General features: G+C 40.4%; 2 protein-coding genes across 2 annotated transcripts in view; one reads left to right on the top strand and one right to left on the bottom strand.

The window, feature by feature from the left end:
• Nucleotides 1-22,276, bottom strand: LYRM7 (LYR motif containing 7). The gene is made up of 5 exons (XM_060235509.1): nucleotides 20,897-22,276; nucleotides 18,623-18,695; nucleotides 17,591-17,661; nucleotides 12,136-12,217; nucleotides 1-103 (listed from the first exon to the last, which is right to left on the bottom strand). Exons 1-5 carry the CDS (start codon nucleotides 20,909-20,911, stop codon nucleotides 33-35), a joined length of 312 nt encoding a protein of 103 aa, XP_060091492.1. The 5' UTR covers nucleotides 20,912-22,276; the 3' UTR covers nucleotides 1-32.
• HINT1 (histidine triad nucleotide binding protein 1) overlaps nucleotides 22,274-23,558 on the top strand; it is a 17,256-nt gene continuing 15,971 nt past the window's right edge. Inside the window, exon 1 of the mRNA XM_060235508.1 lies at nucleotides 22,274-22,522. Within this exon, the coding sequence (XP_060091491.1) occupies nucleotides 22,412-22,522 (111 nt within the window). The 5' untranslated portion in view covers nucleotides 22,274-22,411. The remainder of the gene's footprint in view (nucleotides 22,523-23,558) is intronic.

Here is a 23,558-nt window from a genome sequence, read left to right on the forward strand (position 1 = left end):
TGACTGTAAGAACTAACTTTATTCCCTCAAATTCATGACTTTTGGGTTGGTGTGTCACAGAAAGGAATGTTGTCTAGTAGCAGGTCTTTTCTTGGTATCAGCACTGGAAGAAAAGTAAAAGGAAGAGTACAAGTAAGATTTTACATGATTTTTTTTAAAGAGAGAGATTATTTTCCTATTCATTTTATCAATAAAGGTAAACCAAATATTATTTTGCCTAAAATCAATTACCTAAACCAGCCACCATTGTACCACTGGCTTTAAAATATTCTCTACTCACTGAAAAGAAGTCACTACTCCTTACATCTCTGGAATGTAATTAAGTTAATTAGCGAAATGTCATCACAGCAGCTTACTACTATTTCAAGGTGGCACCATTTTTCATTCTTGAGACAGATGGAAGGCTGAACAAACTACAGAACAAGTATCTTCATCTTACATCTTTGTGCTTAATTTTAGAGTTTTACTTATCTGCGTTATATAGATTTTTCAGAAGAGAAAGAGACAATAATAGTTAGACGAATTTTGCATGACTGAGCAGTTTCTCAACAGTCCTCCTGTCTACTGGAATTCTGACAATCTGGCTCAGTTTTTCAAGGCTGTCAGATTAGTTGCAGTAACCTGTCCAGAAAAACTGCTATCCCAGAAACTATCCTCAATGTACTAGCACTAAGTTTTGGAATAAGGGTGTAATACTCAAATAAAAGTGCTCAGACATCTTTGCAAAGCTGCAGGTATAAGGTTCAGTACAAAGATTACTCCGGATCTGTAATCACTAGCCTTCCCAACCCTCCCGCTCTGGCGGGAGTCCCCTGGGTTTGCAGCCTCATCTCCCGGTCTTCAAGAAGTGAGAAGCGGGGGGTGGGGGGTGGAGGGGGGGGGAGAACATACCTGTAGGCTTCATTATAGAGCTCCTGAGCCGTTTGTAAAATGTCTGCCGCTTTAAGGCTGGGCCGGGAGCAGGAAGGGCTTGGGAGAACAGCCCCGCCCTTTCTTTTGCTTTCACTTTCACAGCAAGAGTTCTCCGGAAGAAGATCTGGTAAGTGTGTGTGTGTGTGTGTGTGTGTGAGGGAGGGGGCAGGGGATTCCCTGGTTTGGAGGCCCTCCCCCCTTTTAGAAAGCGTGCGGGGGGAGGGAGGGAAATGTCTACTGGGCATTCTATTATTCCCTATGGAGAACGATTCCCATAGGGAATAATAGGGAATTCATCCGTTGGTATTGGGGGCTCTGGGGGGGCTATTTTTTGAGGTAGAGACACCAAATTTTTAGTATAACATCTAGTGCCTCTCCCCAAAATACCCCCCAAGTTTCAAAACGATTGGACCAGAGGGTCCAATTCTATGAGCCCCAAAAGATGGTGCCCCTATACTTCATTATTTCCTATGGAAGAAAGGAATTTTAAAAGGTGTGCTGTCCCTTTAAATGTGATGGCCAGAACTCCCTTGGAGTTCAATTATGCTTGTCACATCCTTGTTCTTGGCTCCACCCCCAATGTCTCCTGGCTCCACCCCCAAAGTCTCCTGGCTCCACCCCCAAAGTCCCCAGATTTTTCTTTAATTGGACTTGGCAACCCTAGTAATCACAGTCATGAGAAAGTCAAATTATCTGTTAACATGCAAAGAAACTGGCTTGGATCAATTTGATCTATAGAACAGACCAATACAAACAAAGCCTTCTTCTGCAGCATCCAACATTCATAGAATATCTGGAATTCTTTTTTTTTTTTATGTTTATTTTTTAGTCTGCCACAGTGGCATGAGCGAAAAAACCTTGCTTTTTGAGAAATAAATTATAGAGCAGTGTTCTTAGCATCTTTTCAGATTTATTTTTTTGCACATCCTTCCCTTAGCTTTTGTTTCTCTTACTTATGATATTCATGAATAAGTGTGCTTATTTCTTATCTTTATATCCTGTGGAGAAACGCCATTTTAGGCTAGGGTTATTCGTGGGTTGGCAGGAAGAGGCTGTCAGACTCAAAGCAGGCTTTGGGCCTAGTCTCTTCCTCCTGCCCCCTCCCCTCCTATCTGGAACCAGCAATTCTGGGGGGAGCCTCCTAGAGAGACAGGAAATCCTTGAGGCCTGTCTCCCAGAATACTGTTAGAGGTAAACCAGTTTCTGGGCAGGAACTGGATTTTATATTGGAGATTTTGGATGGGAAACTCTCAGTTAAAGTTGGCAGTCAGTCAGTGAGTATGGAAACAGTCTTATCAGGGTATGGTCAAGCTTGCAACAATCTAAATAAAGTGCCTGCCCTGCATGTCATCCAGTTAGGGCAAGTATTATAACAGGGAGAGAAGGAGCGTTTTTTCCCTACTATGATTTGTTTCTTTTGTTCACTTTTTAAAAATGCCTGTTTATAGTTGTATGCTTTAAATAAATGTTTGTTTAAAGGGGAGTCCCTCTGTACCACATAGTCCGCCAAACTGCTTGGAATGCTAGGAGTGAGTTGGGGAATCCCTAGGGTGGGGAGCAGTGGCACAGCAGATGGTTGCCAACTCTCCAGGGGAGCCCCAAAGACCCCAGGAAGCTCCAAGAAGGGTTCTTAGCGAGTCCAGAGGGAGGTTAGGAGGCTGTCCCGCCTAACCAGAGCCCAGAGAGGGACAGTGCTGGCAGCGAATACCCTGAGGCAGCAAAGTGGAACAGCCCTTTCAGGTCAGCATACTGGGAAGGGTGGGCGGGGCCAGCTAGCAGACGCAGGACTGGGCCACCACATATCCCAATATTGCTTCCAATGAAGATTTTAACACCAAAAAGCCCTTGAAAAGAGTACGGTATGTGTATGTGGCAATCTCTTCCCAAGCAGTTAAGTCAAACATTGTGGCATGACTGGGATAGCTGTAGGAGAATCAAGTGCAAATGCTTTTTAGGTCATTTAACATGTTAATAACCTGTTTTAAACGACCCAGACAGTTATCCCAAGGGATCCGAAAGCTTTCTTCATTTTCCCAATGAAACAATCCAGGTATCATTAGGAACATGTTTATAGCAGTCCGCTAGAATATGTGCTGGCTCTCTGTTTTCCCATGGGCACAGTTCCTCAGTACTGTTTTAACCAGTGAAGTATTAAATGGCTAAGAAACCACATACCTAAGAAATTGCCCTCTCATTACTCCATCTGTGTATCAAGTCATTGTAGAAATGACTTGGGGAAATGGCATGTAGGGCACACCTTTCACAGTAGTCTTACAGGAGTTAGCTGCACACTGTCACAGAAATAACTCGACAGTTAAATGTGCAAGCCACCAGTGTCTGGCATGGGAAAATTAAATTCCCGTTCACAGTTGTGATGCTTCCTGAAATGCCTTATTAAGCCAGACTTTACCTTGTCATCTTGTTGTAAGGGCAAAACATTGCACTGAACTTTTTGAAGGAAAGGTAGAGTATAAATGTATGAGTAAATATGGACCTGACCTCACCTTGATACGATCTCGGAGCAGGACTAAACCTGGCTAGTATTTGGATGAGAGACCACCACAGAAGTCTAGTGGTGTGACAGAGGCAGGCAATGACAAACCACCTCTGAATGTCTCTTGCCTTGAAAACCCTGAAGGTCGCCATAAGTCAGCTGTGACAGAAAAAAAAAAGTGGACCCAGAGGAGGTTTGGAAAATATCAATCCAGCCCCATCTGTGAAGTCAGGTAGCTCTGGCCATTACCTGAGCAGTGGATGATGTAGGGACTCTGTATGTCAGCTTGAAATTCTTGGGGGGGAGCGGGGAACTAGAATATAGTGCTTTATAACTCTGCTATGGTGCATAATATTTTCAGACCCATAACCCATCTTTAACTCCAACTTGGAATGTGTGACTTGGTTTTAGAACATTGTGTGTGGACTTCCGGGGTTGGAAAATGCTGAGCTGAATTGCTTCTCAGAAGGGGAGCAGGCTGGGGCTTCTGTTTGGGGTAGTGGAGGGCAATTTAATGCCTACTGCCTACTTTTCTCAGTCAGAGATCAGTCCAAGATATACACAGGAAACTCTGAGGAGATTTACTTTGGCTAAAAGGGAGACCGGGCGGGGGGCTCCTTTGAGGCTTTGAGGGGTCTCCGGAAACGAGTTGCATATTCCTCATCTGCAGAAGTTTCCAGAGTCATTTATTTGACATAAGCTCGACAGAATCCTAACCTTCTTTGAGACTGCTAAACATCTAAAGTTATACAAGACCGATGTTGGATCTGGATAACTGCAGAAAAAGGTACTGATGACTATCTTCATTCCAGGATTATTTGAAGTTAAACAAAATAAAATCAGAAGGTGGGAAAAAGAGATTCAGAAAGCTTGGAAGAAGAAGGGGAGAAGGAGCAAAATTTGAATTTTGTAAATTTAAAGGACAGTGCTAAAAAGTGGAAAGGAATTTATTGTTTTGTCTACTTGCGGGTTTGGTGAAAAAGCCCCATCGTCACAGATTTGCAGCTCTCACAGTCAACACAGGAAATACGTCAAACATCGTGAGATCTTTTTACCAGTGAAAACGGGATTTGGTGGCAAGAAAAGCAGGAAGTGTCAGATGGAAAAGGGAAATCATTGAAGCAGCTAGCCTACTCTAGGACTATAATATCATAGAAAAACATTGGCGGCCATTGCTAGGAGGTAAAAATTTAAACAAAGTTTTTAAAGTGTTCGGGACATTAAAAATTGGTGAAGCTGACAGAGGTGACAATTATAAGGTAAACACTATTGGACGTTATCGCTGATAATTATTTTAGAAGCCTTTTGAAGGGAAATTTTTTTTAAAGGGAAGCAGAAAGTTGCGCCCGCCATTTTGGAAAAAATAAAAACTTTAAAAATTAATATCTGAACCCAGGAGGACGGCGAAATTAGGCTTATTGAAAAGGGCAAGCCTTACTCTATCAAACCTGATAGTTTAAATTTAATTTGGAGAGGTCAAACTTTTCGGTGTTTTTTTAAATGTCAGAGCATAAGTTAACCCGTGCAAGGACTGCCTCAATGGAGGAAAATGCAAGAGCAATTAGAAGCAATGGAAGCCAGGATGATGAAAGGGGTGAGAGACATAACTGCTTCTAAAAAAGAAATTAGAAAAGACATTGAAGAGCTAAGGAAAGATATAGAAGATCTCAGAAATGAGGCTGTGGTAACATCAAAGAAAGTGCAAGAGGTGGAAGAGAGAGTGAAAGTACATGATTCCACCTTGCTAAAAATGCAAGAAAAGGTGGCAATTCATGACTGCAAATTGATGTACGTCTGAGAGGAGTACCTGAGGATGAAGAGACTGATTTGAAAGGATATATAATAAGAATAATTGCAGAATTTTTGGAGGAAGATCCTGAAGGAACTAGAAGCATGTATTACTATATGTATAGAGTGAACTCACTATATGCCAAGAAAAATAATCTGCCAAGAAATGTGGTTATAAGATATATGACAAAAGAAATGGTGGGAAAAATCTTGAATAAAAATTTTGAAAAGACATTGATAGTGGGAGGCAGCAGAGTAAGAATCATGAAAGAATTGCCAAGACAAGTGATAAATGATAGAAAAGCATACAAAAAATTGACAGAAAAACTATGTGACAATGAAATGAGGTACAGATGGATAATACCTGAAGGTCTGAGCTTTGAGCTGCAAGGAAAAAGGTTTACAATTACAAGCATACAGGAACTGCGTGGGTTTTATGAAGAACATAAAGAATTTGCACCATGATGGATTACAAATTATTATCTTGGAATGTAAATGGACTAAATTCACCACAAAAAAGAAAGGCAACGTTTCATTGGATTAAAAAGAAAAATTGTAATATAGTTTGTTTACAAGAAGTGCATATCAAACAAAAGGATTACAGATTTTTATGGAATAAACAACTGGGACTAGAATTTTATTCATTGGCTGAACAGAAGAAAAGGGGAGAGATTTTCTATATTAAACAAGAATTGGAGCCGAAATTAGTGTTCAAAGATAAAGATGGAAGATTTGTAGCTGTAGAAATAATATTAAATGGAAAAAAAAAGTTACTGGGACTGTATGCACCAAATGGTGCAAAGGATACTTTTTAAAAAGACATTATACAACAATTTGATGAACTGTCATATGACCAAGTTTTGATAATGGGGGATTTTAATGGAACAATTAAGAACACACTGATAGGTCTGAGGGTAAAAAAAATAATAAGGAAGGAAAATTGCCAAAGTCTTTTTTTTAATTGGTCAAACAAGAAAATTTGGAGGATATATGGAAGAAAGTTAATCCTGAAGTGTGGGACTATACCTTTTTTTCAGCAAGACAAAAAACTTTTCCCAGAATTGACATGTTGTGGGGCACTAAAGACTTAGGCCTTATAAGATAGAAAATAGAGATTTTACCTAAAATTGGGGCTGACCATAACCCAATAATGTGGATTACAAAATTGTCTAAGAAGTTGAGAAGATGGAGATTGAATGAAGATTTACTACAAAAGAAAGAAATAGTGACATCTCTAGAAAATGAAACTAAAGCTTTCTTCCAAATAAACGATAAAGAGGATATAGAATTTCAGATGGTCTGGGATGCTTATAAAGCAGTAATGAGAGGAATATTGATTACATTGAATAACAAAGATAAGAGGGCAAAAGAAAAACAGATGTTGGACATTCAAAATGAAATAAAGAAAAAAGAAGGAACTGAGAAAAAGCCCAAGGAAAAAGAAAATTATAAGGGAGATTACAATATTACAAACGCAAATGAGACATTTATTAAATAAAAAACTGGAATGGAATCTGAAAAGATTGCAGCAGAAATCTTTCGAGGGAGCAAACAAACCCGGAAAATATTTGGCCTGGCAACTGAAGAAAAAGAGAGAAAGTAAAATTATTAATAAAATTGTGGTGGATGGAAGAGAGGTGGTAGATCAAGAAGGAATAAAAAGAGAATTCTTTAGGTATTATGCCAAGTTAGTTAAAGGTGTTAAAATAAGAACATAAGAGAACATAAGAGAAGCCATGTTGGATCAGGCCAACGGCCCATCCAGTCCAACACTCTGTGTCACACAGTGGCAAAAATTTTTATATATACACACACACACTGTGGCTAATAGCCACTGATGGACCTGTGCTCCATATTTTTATCTAAACCCCTCTTGAAGGTGGCTATACTTGTGGCCGCCACCACCTCCAAAATAAGGAAAGGAAAGATGGATGAGTACTTACAAAAGATAAAAATAGCACCCTTAGCAGAAAATATGCAAAAAGTTTTGAACGATCCAATTGAAAAAATAGAAATTGAAGCAGCAATTAATACAATGAAAAATGGAAAAGCACCTGGACCAGATGGATATACAGCTAATTTTTTTAAAATCCTCAAAGAGGAGTTAATCCCGAAACTTCAGAAATTGATGAATATTATAAGAACAAAAGGAAAAATACCAAATACGTGGAAGGAAGCTGTTATTTCGTTGATTCCAAAGGAAGACAGAGATGTTACGAACGTAAAAAATTATAGACCAATTTCATTATTAAATAATGACTATAAAATATATACAAGAATCTTGGCAGAACAGTTTAAACAATATTTTATAAATTTTATAAAGGAAGATCAAGCGGGGTTTCTTCCCAAAAGGCAAATAAGAGACAATATTAGAACTGTTGTAAATATTGTAGAATATTATTAAAGACATCCAGAAAAGGAAGTAGCATTATTCTTTGGGAATGCAAAGAAAGCATTTGAAAATTTAAATTGGGATTTTATGTTTGCAGTAATGGAGAAAATGGAGCTGGGAGAAAGCTTTATAAGAATGATAAAAGCAATATATATTGAACAACGTGCTAGGCTATGCATAAATGCTGATCTTACAGAAGACATGATAAATAGTAAAGGTACAAGACAAGGTTGTCCACTTTCCCCACTGTTGTTCATGATGACTCTTGAAATATTACTGATGCAAATTCAAGAAGATAAAGAAATAGAAGGATTAAAAGTAAAAGGATTTACTTACAAATACAGAGCATTTGCAGATGATATAGTGTTCATAAATGAAAACCCCATACAAGTCACACCTTTGTTGTTAGCCAAAATACAAGAATATGGGGAGTTGGCAGGACTTTGTATTAATAAAGAAAAATCAAAACTTCTATGTAAAAATATGCAAATAAATAAGCAACAAGAATTGCAGAGACTAACGGGCTGTGAAGTTACCTCCAAAGTAAAATATTTGGGTGTGGAGATAACAATGAAGAATATTGATTTGTTCAAAAATAATTATGAGAAGCTATGGCGTAAAATGGATGAAGATATGTTAAAGTGGAATAAACTTAATTTGTAACTGTTGGGTAGAATAGCCGCAATTAAAATGAATATTCTACCAAGAATAATGTATTTGTTTCAAACTATTCCGATTGTGAAAGACAATAATCAATTTAATAGATGGCAAAGAAAAATTTCAGAGTTTGTGTGGGCGGGGAAGAAACCAAGAATTAAAATGAAAATTTTAACAATGCAAAAGAGAGAGGCAGATTTCAATTACCAGACTTAAAATTATATGATGAAGCAGTTTGCTTAGTATGGATAAAAGAATGGCTAATGTTGTTAAACAAAAAACACTTAGCGTTGCAAGGTCATGGAAATAAATTTGGCTGGCACGCTTATATGTATTATGGGGGGGAAAGATAGATGGCTTTTTCTCTCAAACCGTTATGGATAGTGCCAGCCGAAGTGATGAAAATAACAGCTGAGACGGGTGAAGAAAAGTGGTTGTCATATAATCAACTATTAAAGATACAAAGTGGCAAAATAGAATTGAAAACTGAAGAGCTAAATAATAAATATGCTTCGTTTCAAACGCAACAAATAAAGAGCTTAGTGGAGAATCACATTAAAACTGAAGGAATAAGAAAAGAGCAAACAGAAATGGAAAAAGTTCTGCTTGGAAACAACAAAAAATTAATTTCAAAATTATATAAATTACTTTTAAAATGGTCTACGGAAGATGAAGTAGTGAAATCTCAAGTGATTAAGTGGGCAGTTAATGTAAATAAAGAAATACAGATGGAAACTTGGGAATATTTGTGGAAGAACTCTATTAAGCTTCCGATGTGTCATAGTATTAAAGAGAATTTTTTAAATGATGTACAGATGGTATATGAATCCTAAGAAATTGGCAAAGATGAATAATAAGATGCCAGACAGATGTTGGAAATGTAAAAAACATGAAGGTTCTTTCTATCATATGTGGTGGACTTGTGAAAGAGCAAAAAAGTATTGGCAGATGATTCAACAAGAAATTTCTAGGATCTTGGGATATGAATTTAAGAAAGTTGAGACTTTTCTGTTGGGATTACAAATGGAAAAATTTCCAAAAGAAGATAGAACTATAATTTGGTACTTGCTAGGACATTATATGCGCAGTTGTGGAAGAAAGAAAAAATACCAGAGAAATGGGATTGGATTGTAAAAGTTATGGCATGGAGTGAAATGGACAAATTAACAAGAATTTTAAGAGACTATGATTTAGAAGTTTTTAAGGTGGAGTGGAAAAAGTTCAGAAGATATGTAGAAAAAGAGTGGAAAATAAAACGACATTGGATAATTTTTGATAATGATTAAGTCTTAGAAAAAAGAAGAATATTAAATTTTGTTTTTATTAGTTAAGGGTATTTAAACAATAGTACTTTAAGTAAATAACACCGGTCAAGTAATGGGGGGAGGGGTGTGTGGAAAGTAATATATGGGATAAATAAAAGAAGTTATTAATGATGCAAGAAATATAATATGTTACCATATGCTACCAAATAAAATTGTTTTAACCAAAGAACTGTAGTGTGTGTGTCAGTATTTTTACTTCTCTGCTTACTGTGTGTTTATATTCTTTGCCAGTATTTTTACTGCTCTGCTTACTATGTGTTTATCTTCTTTGCCTATTGTCATGGTTTGTTTCTATTTTGTTACAAAAAATCTTAAAAAGGAAAAAATGTGATGGTAATATTCCCTTTTGGTCAGTGAGTTCACTGTTTGAAGTGAATGTGCAAAGAAATGCACCTGAAAAGATGCTAAGAGCACTGCTCTATAACTTATTTCTCAAAAAGCAAGGTTTTTCCATTCATGCCATTTACTCACTGTGGCAAACTGAAAAGTAAACACATCCAGATATTCTATGAAATATTGAATGCTGAAGAAGGTGGCTTTATTTGTATTGGTCTGTTCTGTAGATCAAATTGATCCAAGCCAGTTTCTTTGCATTTTAACAGATAATCTGACTTGACAGGCCACATTGTAATTTCTTAATTACTACATTTCTAAAAAACAAACAAAAAAACAAAACCAACAGCTAATACAAACCCTTCACACCATTATTTTAAAAGCGCTTGCGTCTTATTTAACTAATTTTTAAAACCTGCCATTCACTCTGATGGCCAAGCAATACTGTGTGGCATTCTGCTTTCATGCAGTGAAATAACACTGTTGTGTGATGGGATCTGCAAAATGGTAACAAAGAAGATCCTTCCTATAAGAAAGAAATTACTTCCCTAAACCAGTAATCCTAAACAAACATACCAAAGAATATATCAACTTAAATCTGTGGCAGTTCTTTCTGAGAAAGTATGCTTAGGACTATGTTGTGTGTTTTTAGCACCAGTGCAGACATTTCATTTTAAAAGTCATTGTACAGCCACCATTGCTGGCAGATCTGGACCATTTACTGCTTGAAGCAGAATCAGCTTGTACCCACTGGGACAAGGCTGAAGAAAGGATTTCTTGTGGTGATTACTTCTGCAAAGCATGAATGACCTGCAAATACAATTGGAGTTCAAAGGACATGAGGCTCAGCCAGTCTTATCTGTTGCATTAGCTCAAAATACTATTGTCTGTTTCAAAGTCTGCAAGCAGCAGCCTAAAAATGCAGCTGGACTCCATTAGGTGCTTGGCTGATATATGCACATTTGCTTAAACATGAATACATTTTTAAAAAACCCTGTGTTTTTAGCATTAAGATACAAATCCAGAAAAAGAACCAGCTAGAAACCTGTAACAAATATGCATCTTTAATTTTTACTGTTATGTAAATCTTGTTTTTGTTCAGTCTCACAGTCTAGTCTGACTCTTTGCAACCCCATGGACCAAGTCACGCCAGGCCCTCCTGTCTTCCACCATCCTCTGAAGTCTGCTCAAATTCATGCTAGTTACATCAGTCCAGCCATCTCATCTTTTGCTGTCCCCTTTTTCTTTTTCTTTCTGTCTTTCCCAGCATCAGGGTCTTCTCCAGTGAGTGTTCCCTTCTCATTTGGTGGCCAAAGTATTTGAGCTTCAGCTTCAGCATCTAACCTTCCAGGGAACAATCAGGGTTGATTTCCCTTAGGACAGACTGATTTGATCTTCTTGCAGTCCAAGGGACTCTCAAGAGTCTTCTCCAGCACCACAATTCGAAAGCATCTATTCTTCTCCGTTTGGCGTTATGGTCCAACTTTCACAGCCATACATTACTGCTGGGAACACCATCACTTTGACTATACGGACTTTTGTTGGCAGGGTGATGTCTCTTCTTTTTATTATACTGCCCAGGTTCACCATAGCTGTCCTCTTAAGGAGCAAACATCTTTTTATTTCATGGCTACAGTCACCATCTGCAGTGATCTTGGATCCTAGGAATGTGAAGTCTGTCACTACTTCCATGTCTTCCCCTTCTATTTGCCAAGGAGTGATATTTAAAAAGATCAATGGTTTTCAGAGAGCCCTTGCACATATTACTCCTAGCAAGTATAATTTCAAGTATTAACAAAATACAGTTCTTAAAGGTTTCAAGACACTGATATATAAGCTTAGACGAAATAGTATTTACAGGTCGAACTAGGAACAATAAAACACATTTTGTGTTTCAGGATCATATCAAAAGAATTTCAGGATCATATCAGCTCCTATGGTATATGCTCTACATTTTCAAACCAGCACAGTCTACATAAAATCTTATTCAAAAATTGCCAAAACTAACTGGATTGAATAGTCAGCATTGGTTTTCTGAGCTGTCAATGCCTCATGGGAAATATGAAGAAAATTTAGATCCCCAGTACTGAAACAAAATGGAGGGAAAAACCCTAGAATACTGTTTTATGAATATAGATTAGCATGGTTTTATAAACACAAATCCCCTAACATTTTACAAGTAGCACATTGTGTATCAAGCATATGGTATTACCTTTACTGCCTTCTGTACTTACATAGTTTGTTGGAGCCTGTATGTACACCCTGAATTACAGAAGTTCGGAGTATAACTTCTACATCTGAACCTATTTTCATAAGCTGTTCAGAAAAAAAGGCACTGATTTAATGGCACAGGATTATTCTCAAAGACGTCCTCCACATTTGTCAAGCACAAGAGAACCACCAATTCTGTAAAAGTTTTTAATCTATGAATATTTAAGGCTTAGATCCTATTAAGTTCTACATGCACTAGTCAGCCTCAGCTGCAGGGCTCACTTCCTCTTGTACTAGTACTGCTGATTTGCACAAGGGTTGAAAGCCATTGATCTTGCGCAGATGGAAGTGCTAGTCAAGAGGAAGTGAGATCCACAGCAGAAGATATCTAGTATATACAGAATATGTTCATATAATTCAAGCCCAAACATGTTACTTTCAATATGGAAATGCTGGAAGAGCAAGGAGGCTACTGCTTAAATTGTACCCATTGGTGAAAGAATGCTGGTTTTGCTGACTTGTGTAGGAAACCTGGAGAATACATCCATCTCAAAACAGACAAAATGGCTTCATTCATTGTCTGCTCCAAAGCTCCAAAACAATAAGTATAATGATGTAATGACAGTGGTCTGAATTCAACCACATTAGCAGAATGCATGTAGCCTTCCCCCATTTTCCTCTTTCCCTGGCAGTCTCCTTTGACCTCCCAGAAGATTATTCGTGGAGCGGCAGAAAGTGAACGGGCAAGAGCAGCTCTGCTGACAAAGAGAAATGATTTTTGCCTTCTTCACCTTTCTTCAATGTAGCCCACCCAACTTATATGACTTTTGTCAACCAAAGTTTAATGACAATAGTAAATCATCCTTTAGAAGGGGCCAACCCCCCCCTCGGGGGAGGGGAAACATGGGGAAATCTTCATCTACCACTGATGGTTAGATCCAAGTCTGTGCTGTTTTTTCATTTCTTTGTGTGCATTTTTATTTTCTTTTATGTATATTAATGAAAAAGGCAATAGTTTACAAGGCAACACATTTTTAGCAAGATGTTTGTGCATAAAACTTTACAAGTATCCAGGAGTCATTTTGTAAAAAAATAAGTGGTGGAGCTCATCGAGGGATTGTTATGCAGCTGCACATACTATTCAATGGACAAGGAGGTGGAATTCTCAGAAAGTTTCAGAAGCTGTGCTCCTGTGAGCTCCCACTGAATCTGAGGCCTGCAAGTATCTATTTCACCATTATATATAATTCTGAACTGGGTCATACAATATGGTTCCAAAAAATCCTCACAATGGGACCAAGAACTGATTGGTGGTGGTAGTGGGGCATTCCATAAGCACTAGTGAAGCCCCTGGTTTACAAAAAATGTGAAATGTGAAATAAAACCATGCAATATTAGAAAAATCCAAACACCACAGAAACAATCCTTGGGAAAGGGCAGACTATAAATTGCCTAAAATAAAATAAATTTCTGAAAAGTCTACCACTAAGATCTCATGACACTATGTTGTGAGTTCAGCTGCAATTTTGAGGAATGCTAGGCAACCAACAGCAACGGAGGGAAGATAGAGTTAGAGAGGAGGAGGAGGGAGAAAGGTAGCATTGAAAAGCTGAAGGTGGGGGGGGAGGACACAAAAACATGAGTGGCTGAGGAGACCCTCCACAGTCAGAGGCACTAATCCTTTGAATCCCAAAGCCAGGAGGCAACATCAGAGAAGGCCTCAGCTTCTATGTCCGGTTGTTGCCCGTCCAGAGGAACCGGTTGGGCAATGTGGCTCAGTTCCGCAAGGCCTATAAAACAGCACTATTTTGACTTGCCTTCAGCTGAATAATAGTATAAGAAGACACTTAACATTGAAATAATGGGCAAGAACTTAACATTGAAATAACGCTGAATATTGAAATAACTCATACTAGCACCAAAATTGTTTTTAACTATTTGTTATTATTTGTTATTATTATCTCTAATGTACTGTTCTCCCTTTCTCACAATACAAGAACTTATGGGCATTCGATGAAATTGCTGAGCAGTCAGGTTAAAACGGATAAAAGGAAGGACTTCTTCACCCAAAGGGTGATTAACCTGTGGAATTCACTGCCACAGGAGGTGGTGGCAGCTACAAGCATAGCCAGCTTCAAGAGGGGGTTAGATAAAAATATGGAGCAGAGGTCCATCAGTGGCTATTAGCCACAGTGTGTGTGTGTGTGTGTATATATATATATATATATATATATATATATATATATATGTGTGTGTGTGTGTGTGTGTGTGTGTGTGTGTGTGTATATATATGTATATATATATAATTTTTTGGCCACTGTGTGACACAGAGTGTTGGACTGGATGGGCCATTGGCTTGATCCAACATGGCTTCTCTTATGTTCTTATGGAAAGCTTGTCCCCCTCCCCCAAATCTTGTTGGTCTTTAAGGTGCTCCTGGGCTTGAATCTAGTTGTTCTACTATGGACCAGCACAGGTAACCTTGGAAACTTCAGAGATAGTCTGAATTGTATTAACTAGAAAGTCTGATGTGAGAAAGGGCCAGTTTGATGTAGAGGTTAAGTGCGTGGACTCATATCTGGGAGAAGTGGGTTTGATTCCCCACTCCTTCTTTTTCAGATGCTGGAATGGCCTTGGGTCAGCCATAGCTATTACAGAGATGTCCTTGAAAGGGCAGCTTCTGGGAGAACTTCTCTCAGCCCCACCTACCTCACAGGGTGTCTGTTGTGGGGGAGGAAGATAAAGGAGATTGTGAGCTGCTCTGAGACCCTGAGATTCAGTGAAGGGCGGGATATAAATCCAATATCTTCTTTCTTTAAACTAAAAATGCAGTCTTGTGCATGTGTAGAGAGTAGGTGCCACAGTACTCACTGTAGATTACTTCTGAGAAACAATGGAGAGCAAGCCCAATGACGAAAGGCTAAGGGACTTGGAGATATTCAGTCTGGAGAAGAGGAGGTTGAGGGAAGAGACATGATTGCTCTTTTGAATTATTAGAAGGGCTGCCACTTAGAGGAGAGCAGGCAGCTGTTCCTTCTGGCAGTAGAAGAGAGGACTGGCATAGGAAAAAACTTTTTAACAGTAAGTGTTGTTCAACAGTGCAATCGACCCCCTCACTGGCAGTCGCTAAGCAGCGGCTGGACAAGCACTTGTCAGGGAAGTTCTGGAAAACCAGAACAGCAGTGCAACAGTTCAAAAACAGCTTATCAACAATTTGCCTTATGGTCCCTGTAGCCTGAAAGAACTCTGCTCAGATACTGCTATCAGAAACATATCTGAAAGCAAGGAAGCCTCCTCCCTTTCCACTCCTAAACCAGAGGTAATCCCGGCCGCTTTTTCTGCCAGATTAGTGGGATCCAACATTTCCTGTAATAAACCCACATCCCTTCAAAAAAACGTGCTTGATTCAAGGTCCCGATCTCTCCTCCCCCGCCTCATCCCCACACACCCTCTCTTCTTCCCTTTGGCTCTCTTCTTCCCTTTGGCTTGGACCATGCCACAACAGTTTTGAAATATAAAATGCAATCAGGTCTTGGCCACATGAAAACGTGAAGCTGCCTTATACTCATCTCTTTAGTGCAGGAGTGGCCAAACTGTGGCTCGAGAGCCACATGTGGCTCTTTCACACACATTGTGTGGCTCTTGAAGCCCCCACCAGAGAAAGCATTTGTCTCTTTAAACCACTTCTTCAAGCCAAGCCAGCCAGTGGCTTGGTGAATGCATTTAAAGTTCAAGTTGCTTTCTTTCCACCTCTCTCTCTCCCTTTCCACCTATTTTCCATCCTTCCTTCTCTGACATCTGACATTCATGTCTGGTGGCTCTCACACATCTGACATTAATTCTATGTGGCTCTTATGTTAAGCAAGTTTGGCCACCCCTGCCCTAGTGAGTCCCATCTAACCTCCTCCCTAAAACTGCCGAACATCTGCAAGGAATTTTCCTCTGTGTGTTGTGCTTGGGGGCTGCATTGTGGTTGCACCCACACCACCACATCAGAATTCCAAATGTGCCCATGAGCTCAAAAAGGTTGTAGTGTCCTGTTGTCTCTCTGAAGGAGGCCCAGTTATGGTTGCCAGGTTTGGGTTGGGAAATACCTGGAGATTTGGGGGAAGGAGCCTGAGTTTGGGGAGAGGAAGAGCTTCAATGAGATATGACTCCAGAGCCTTGTGTGCAGGGGGGGGGGGGGCGAGGGAGTGCGCGTGCCCATAGAGAGGGCTCCGAATGTCGCCTCTTGCACCCGTGCCATAGGTTCGCCACCTCTGGACTAGATGGACTATTGGTATGATCCATCAGGGCTCTTGTTATGTTCTTAAGCAAAAGACCATAACAGCAATGGGCTGAAAAGGGCAGAAATGCTGCTTAATGGACTAGGGTACCCTTTACAAGGGACTGCAAATGAAGCCCATTGAGGTCTTTGTACCTACAGGGTTGCTGCCAAGGACAGCTTCCAAAGACAAACCAATATTGTTCAACCGGTGCTGTGCCAGCCACACTGGCTCCCAGTAGAGTATCGAGTCAGGTTCAAGGTTCTGGTTTTGACCATGTCTTGAGCAGTCTAGGACCAATGTATCTGCGGGACCATCTTTTCTGGTATGTCCCTGGAAGAGCCTTGCATTCCACTGGTGATACCTGGCTCTAGGGAGGCCTGGCTGTCCTCGACCAGGGCTAGGGCCTTCTCAGTCCTGTCCCCAACCTGGTGGAACTCTCCTCCAGATTACACCAGGGCCCTGCAGGACCTTATGACATTCTGAAGGGCCTGTAAGGAAGAGATGCTCCACCAGGCTTTCAGTTGACGGCAGCAATGGTTTATTATCTGACTGACACCTCTCTTTTTTTCCTACCCCACCGACATTTTGTAAGTTTCTTTCTTCCCCCAGCATGACGTCCTGGCAGTCCAAGATTTACAGAAAACCTATAGGGTGCCATCTGAGTTTTTACAATTTTAGCTTATTTGTGTGTTGTTATTAATTTTATGTATTTAACTATGTTGTAAATTGCACAGAGCCCAGCCCAAGCTGGGATGGGGCGATTAAGAGTAATAAATCATAATAATTATTATAAAACAGACCCAATTCTACTAAAGACAGAAGGACAACCAGGTCAGATAGGAAGGGGGTGCTCTTCTGCCACAATGTATTACTTTCCCTCCTACCAGCAGAATCAAAAGCAACCACCACAGCAAAGTGTGTGTCCTAAAGTCCGGCTTTTTAATGCTTTGGTCTTCTAGGTGAAGAGACATAATATCCATGTTCTCAGGCCACATTTACGCTAAAGGCTTAAAATTGGCTTGCACTAGTTTGATTGCTGTGGTTTCCCTTTCACAGGGCAAGTTTTACAAAGGTTCTCAAAATTCTTCACTCGAAATTCTTAACCTGTCCTAAGCTGCTTTGGGGGAAAGGGGGAGTGGAGAGCTATGATAGTTAAATCAACACAGAGCAGATGTGCCTTGTGATAGAAAGAGATTCACAGGAGGAATACCTTAGCTATTTTTTCAGAAGAAGTCTCATCCTTATTATTTTTGAATTCTTCATTTATCTTAAGTCTTGCAGCTGGAGAAAGTGAGAGAGAAAAGATGTTATTTTTTCTTTATTTTGGTCTTAGCAGGTTCAGTAACTCTATAAAGAGGAGGAAAATCTTTATAGTGGATTATTTGAATCACTTATCTGATTACTGGAAAAATACCAATTCAGATGGCAGAGCAGCACACATGTTAAGGAGTAGGGTAACACACTATAAAATAGCTGGTTTCCCTGTACATAGTTTGTATTTTTAAAAATTAACAGTCTTTCCAGCTATTAGTTCTTCATGCTTAATGCTAAACATCATTTTTAATATGCAATGAAACTGAATCATGAAACTAAAAAAAACTAGTTATGAAAAAGGCCAAGTAACAAATACATCCTATGGAGTCCATGGACAGAGTGATTGGTGTAGATCCAAACATTACAAGTTATAATGTACAACAGGGACTAATTCTGTTTAAAACACTATACACATTAAATCAGTCAGTTGCAAGGTGCTGAAGAAGGGAGAGGCTATGTCAGAAAAATAGCATTTCCACCATATAGAGTGTGTGTGTACTGCATGAACATGTCATAAAGATATAACCAAGAAGACTGAACTGTGGATAATTCTCAGAATAGAGGCAGGGTGTGCAGTGGCTAGAATACTAGACTTGTTTCTGGAGACCTATTTAAGTTTGAGCCTCATACTCCAAATTCCTGAGCAAAAGCAATGGCTTATCTATGCACTTTGTACCTTAAACTTAGTGGAGCAGGATTACTATTCCTACTGGGTATTCAAATTTTATCTGTTTCTCCACTTTATTTTCTATGTCTGAATAGGTATCCTTTAAATTTCAGAATGATTGCTTCCCATCTAGTATTACCAGCACCTCTCCGGTTGGTAGGGAAGAAATATCCTGGCAAATCTCACATGGCTACAAATGCATTGGGGCTTGATAACGTTTGGAGAAATGAGCGAAGATGTGGCAAACCTAAGAATCTTTACCTTCTAGGGCTCTTGGATCATTTTTGAAAAGATTTTGTCTTGTCCTGTGCAACAACTTGAAAAGCTTCAAGACCTAGAAATACAGCAGAGCATTTTTAAAAAAGTGTTATTGCCTTTGCATTTTACTAATCCCAATATTACAGATCTTGACCAAACTCACACAAAAAGTTGTTCCTATATTAAAAATGAGAAACTTAGGCTGACAGTGACTTGACAGAGAACATCTGAGGAATATGTAGCTGAATTGAAAAACATAAATTTCTAAGGTCCAAACACAGCACTCTATGTATTTAAATCCCAGTAGTTCAAGTAATAATCAGTCTGATGTACTGACTAGAATACAGAACTAGGAGCTGAGAGACCAAGATTTATATCTCCACTCTGCATGAAGCTCAGGTCAGTCACTCTCCTGGCTAAGCCAGGGTTATTGTGAAGCTAACATAAAGCAAAGGAGAACCATATATGCAGCTTCTGAGAGAATGGGCTGGATACAAGTGTGACAGATCTTCCCTGATCAAAATTCTGTGCACATACTACCCTCCCCCCAAAAGCATCAACATAACATCTCTCGCATCAATATGCAGCATGCAGTAACTGCAACCTCTCACTAACAAGGGTAAAAAGGTAAAGGTAGTCCCCTGTGCAGGCACCAGTTGTTTTCAACTCTGGGGTGATATTGCTTTCACAACATTTTCAAGGCAGACTTTTTAGGGGGTGGTTTGCCATTGCCTTCCCCAGTCATCTGCACTTTCTCCCCAGCAAGCTGGGTACTCATTTTACCAACTTCGGAAGAATGGAAGGCTGAGTCAACCTGGAGCCGGCTACCTGAACCAGCTTCCGCTGGGATCGAACTCAGGTCGTGAGCAGAGGGCTCCAACTGCAGTGCTGCAGCTTTACCACTCTGCACCATGGGGCTCTTCCTAACAAGGGTAGTCAGTGGCAATTACACTTTTTTTTCTTTTGGAGGCCGATGACTGGGGAACGCAATGGCAAACCACCCCGCAAAAAGTCTGCCGTGAAAACGCTGTGAAAGCAGCGTCACCCCAGAGTAAAAACAATGACTGGTGCTTGCACAGGGGACTACCTTTACTTTTTTAACAGCCTCCCACTACTACAAAATGTTTGAGTAACTTGGAATTCAGACTGTCACCCAACATTTAACTATATTCACTTTCATGTCACCTTGCACAGACATGTTTTATGAGATAAGCTAATGACACAAAGAAACTCCACAAATTTGTCATAGCTATGATTAACGAGTTAACAGCCATAATGCAGATGTGCCCTGGAGATCTCCCACTCTCACAATTGATCTCCAGCTGGCAGAGATCAGCTCCCCTGGAGAAAACGCTACTTTGAAGCGTGGACTCTATAGCGTTGTACCATGTTGAGGTCCCTCCCATCCCCAAACCCCACCCTCTCCCAGATCCACCCCCAGTCTCCAGAGACTTTTCAACACTGACCTGGCAACCCTAGATAATGACATCAGTCTCGTCAGGGGCAGAGTTACAACTATAAAGTGTAACATGCCCATCATCTGCACACAGGTGCCCTCCCCCCCCCACTACTGCCCTCACACAAAATTCATCTGATAGGGTAAGTTATACTAAAAAGCCATTCTTTAAAATAAATCACATGTACTAACATTTTTCATTTGACCAAGGAGCAGAGAACAGTATATGTGATTCTGTAAAATCTGAGAGCAACTGGCCGAAGGTCAACAAAAAGACTTTAATGGGAGAGTCAGCATCTGAATTCAGGCCAGCGCAACACCTTACTACTAGCACACTAGTCCCATTAATTCTCCAGGCCTGTCTGAGTTCGACGGGGCTTAGTTCTGCCTTACAGGGCTGAAACCTCCATTCTGGCTTTTCGCAAAGGCGATTCTACTAGCTTCCACCACCTTCCATAAATAGATGAAACACCTCCGCCTGACATATATTCTAAAGGTTAGTCCAGATTTCTGTCCTGAATATTACTTAACCCTTCACTACTTCAAGGGCTTTTTTGGTAGCATAAACCCAGCAGGAACTTATTTGCATATTAGGCCATACCCCTGACATCACCATAGTTTCACACAGAGCTTTTTAGTAGAATAAAACCTAGCAAGAGCTCATTTGTATATTAGGCCACGCACCCTGACACCTAGCCAGCCGGAACTGCGTGCCTGTGCGTTCCTGCTAAAAAAGCCCTGACTACCTCTAAACTTAACGTTGCTTCTTCCTCTCCCTACAATGCCAGGCACCGCTGCGCAAGCGCACAACCATCACAGACCTCTCGACTCCCCATCGCCGCAGCTGCTCTCCTTGAAACGGCTGCAGCGGCACCGCGAGAGAGGAGGCCACGCTGCTTTGCCCACGCGACCCAATAGCAGCACTCCTCTGGATGGTTAAAAAAAACAAAACCCCAGCAGGCTTCTCGTCTTCGGACTCCGTACAGCTAACCATAGAGAGCGAAAGATTTACAGAGCTACCGGAATGCTGGAAAAAGAGGCAGGAAGTGAGCTGAGAACGCGATCGAGCAGCAGGTCCTTTTACAACAGGCTGGATGTCTTAGTTCCCTTTGACACCTTGGCTGTTAAGCCGCTGAGATGACAGCAGCAGCTCGTAGATGTAGAAATTCTGAATTCTCGTGGCTGCGATCTGATAGCATTCTGCCTTGTCCCAACATAAGCACAGTAAATTCGTTCAAACTTCGTCTTTTTGAAGGGATAACTTGGATTACGAAGAGTTTTAATAAACGAGCCTGGCCATGCTTCCTGCGCTAGGCGGAAAGGGTCAAACGGTTGTAGTTTGCTATGCACCACCTTCCTTTTGGTGCACTGTCTTCTACCTGAAGACTAGCCAATTGAATGTCTGACAAACAAATGGCAAGGAGTGCTAAACCCTGGATTAGGTCCGTTAATTTCTGTATTTCTTCCCATAAAAAAACTCAAAACATCACAGAAGCAATGTCTTACAAGTTGCCATTGAGATCTTATGACACTATATTGTGACTCAGCTGCTCTTCCAAGGAATGCCGGACAACCAACACTGTTGAGGATTGCCTCGGCTAGATACTACTGGGGAAGGCAGAGTTGTAGAGGAGGAAAAAAGGCAACATGGAAAAACTGAAGACGAGGAAGGGGGAACACAATGTCGGCTGACTAGGGAGTAAGTCCTATTGAGCAAATCCTATTGAATAAAAGGTGCCACAAGCAGGCACCGAACGGTAGCCGACATTTTTTTTTACTGCTTGTGGGACACTTGATCTTCCTACCATTAGACACTGCCAAATCCCCCCCCCCCCCAGTTTGTTCGTTCGTTTACTTGTTTCTATTTGTATCCTGCCCTCCCTGAACAGGTTCTGGGCGGCTAACAGCATATTAATATCATAAAATACAATAATCTATTATAAAACAGTATTAGAATAAAACATTAATAATAAAACAATTATTAAAACCATAATATATATAATTAACTTCTTTGGTGCTATATCTGCTGGTAATGTATAAGATAAATAGATAAATGGACGGCGTTCAAAGAAAGAATTTTCCACGGCTACTCTTGGTTGTTTGAGAGACTGGAAGGAAAAGCGGGAAGAGAATGATGGCCAAAGAGAGACATCAATTCTGCTATGTTATATAGGTCAGTGATACTAGCGGGGCGCATTGGCAGAGAAGGGGCGGGGCAGGTTAGTTTTCAGACCGGAGAATGTGTCTATTGGCGGAGCGTGAGAGAGGCGGGGTGTAGTGGCGCAAGTCCGGCGACAAAACGCAGGGCGCGCTGACGGGTTTCGTCGGGCGGAGAGATGGCCGACGAGATCAGTAAAGCTAAAGTGGCCGCGCCCGGCGGAGATACCATATTCGGCAAAATCATCCGCAAAGAGATTCCTGCCAAGATCATCTTCGAGGATGATCGGGTGAGGAGGGCTGGAAGGGGAGCGAGCCAAGGGAGCGCTTTGCGCAAGGCAGCAAGAACGGGCTGGCTGGAGAATAGCTCTGCTGGGAGGATTCGAAGGTCTGACTCCTTCGGCATTCCTTTGGTACCGATAGCCGGAGGCAGGGTAGGAAGGCAAGAAATACGCTCTCTTAGGTTCTATTATGGCTAATCGGCAAGAGTTGACTGATCTCTCATCCATGGATTTGTCTTATGCGCAGTTTAAAGCTATTTGTTTAAAAACAGCGTAACCCTCCCCGGTTGTTGGTTTTTTTTGGCCTCACAGTCTAAGTAAAGTGGTTTGAAAGAAGCATTTCTTGGTATCTAAGTTCATTTTGATGTACTGGAGTAAAAGGTCTGTGCTGAAATGTTTAGGAAATATTCTGTTCTTTGGACTTTGACACTATGTCTAGGCTTGACAGTCGTTAACTAATAGAAGTTCATCACTGTTAGTATTTTTCAGTTGACCATGTAGTCCTGAATGGATTTTGCCCAAGCAGAGATTGTTCCTGGCCCACCTATGCTTTGAACTGCAAATACCAGGGACTGAATTTTTGCCAATATGCATGCAAAACATTAATTCCACCATTCAGCTGTGACCTGTCTCTAAGCATGCATGTTGAAGTCACCAAGTGATGGAACATACATTTGGAAAGAAACATTTTCTTGTGCTGGCAGAAAGTGCCATCAAGTTGCAGTCAATTAATGGCAATCCTGGGAGAGCGCAAATAAACTTAATGACTAGTTTTTTTAGGTTCTGAAGCTCAGCTGTATTATAATCAATATAAAACAACTATTTTAAACAAAATTCAGTTCCTTTCTTTTTGAGGTAGTGTTGGGGGAAAACATGTTTTGGTAATTTGCTTGCTTTTTGTTTAATGAGATTTGGCATGAGGGGTAAAAATATAAGCAGAACTAAAAAGGGTACTGTATCTAGCCTGAGTACCTAAAAACATTTGAGCTGGCCTTAGAAACCCTTCTGAAGGTGATGTATGAAGCAGTTTTACATTAATTCTAAC

The sequence above is a fragment of the Heteronotia binoei genome, chromosome 4, assembly GCF_032191835.1.
Source record: "Heteronotia binoei isolate CCM8104 ecotype False Entrance Well chromosome 4, APGP_CSIRO_Hbin_v1, whole genome shotgun sequence".
NCBI classification, from domain to species: domain Eukaryota; kingdom Metazoa; phylum Chordata; class Lepidosauria; order Squamata; family Gekkonidae; genus Heteronotia; species Heteronotia binoei.

Excerpts from the sequence above, each read along its gene's own strand:
- LYRM7 (XM_060235509.1), bottom strand. Across the intron at positions 17,662-18,622 it reads TGATCCAAGAGCCCTAGAAG|CTGCAAGACTTAAGATAAAT; the intron begins GTAAAGATTCTT and ends CACTTTCTCCAG. Across the intron at positions 104-12,135 it reads TACAGGCTCCAACAAACTAT|TGCTGATACCAAGAAAAGAC; the intron begins GTAAGTACAGAA and ends CTTTTCTTCCAG.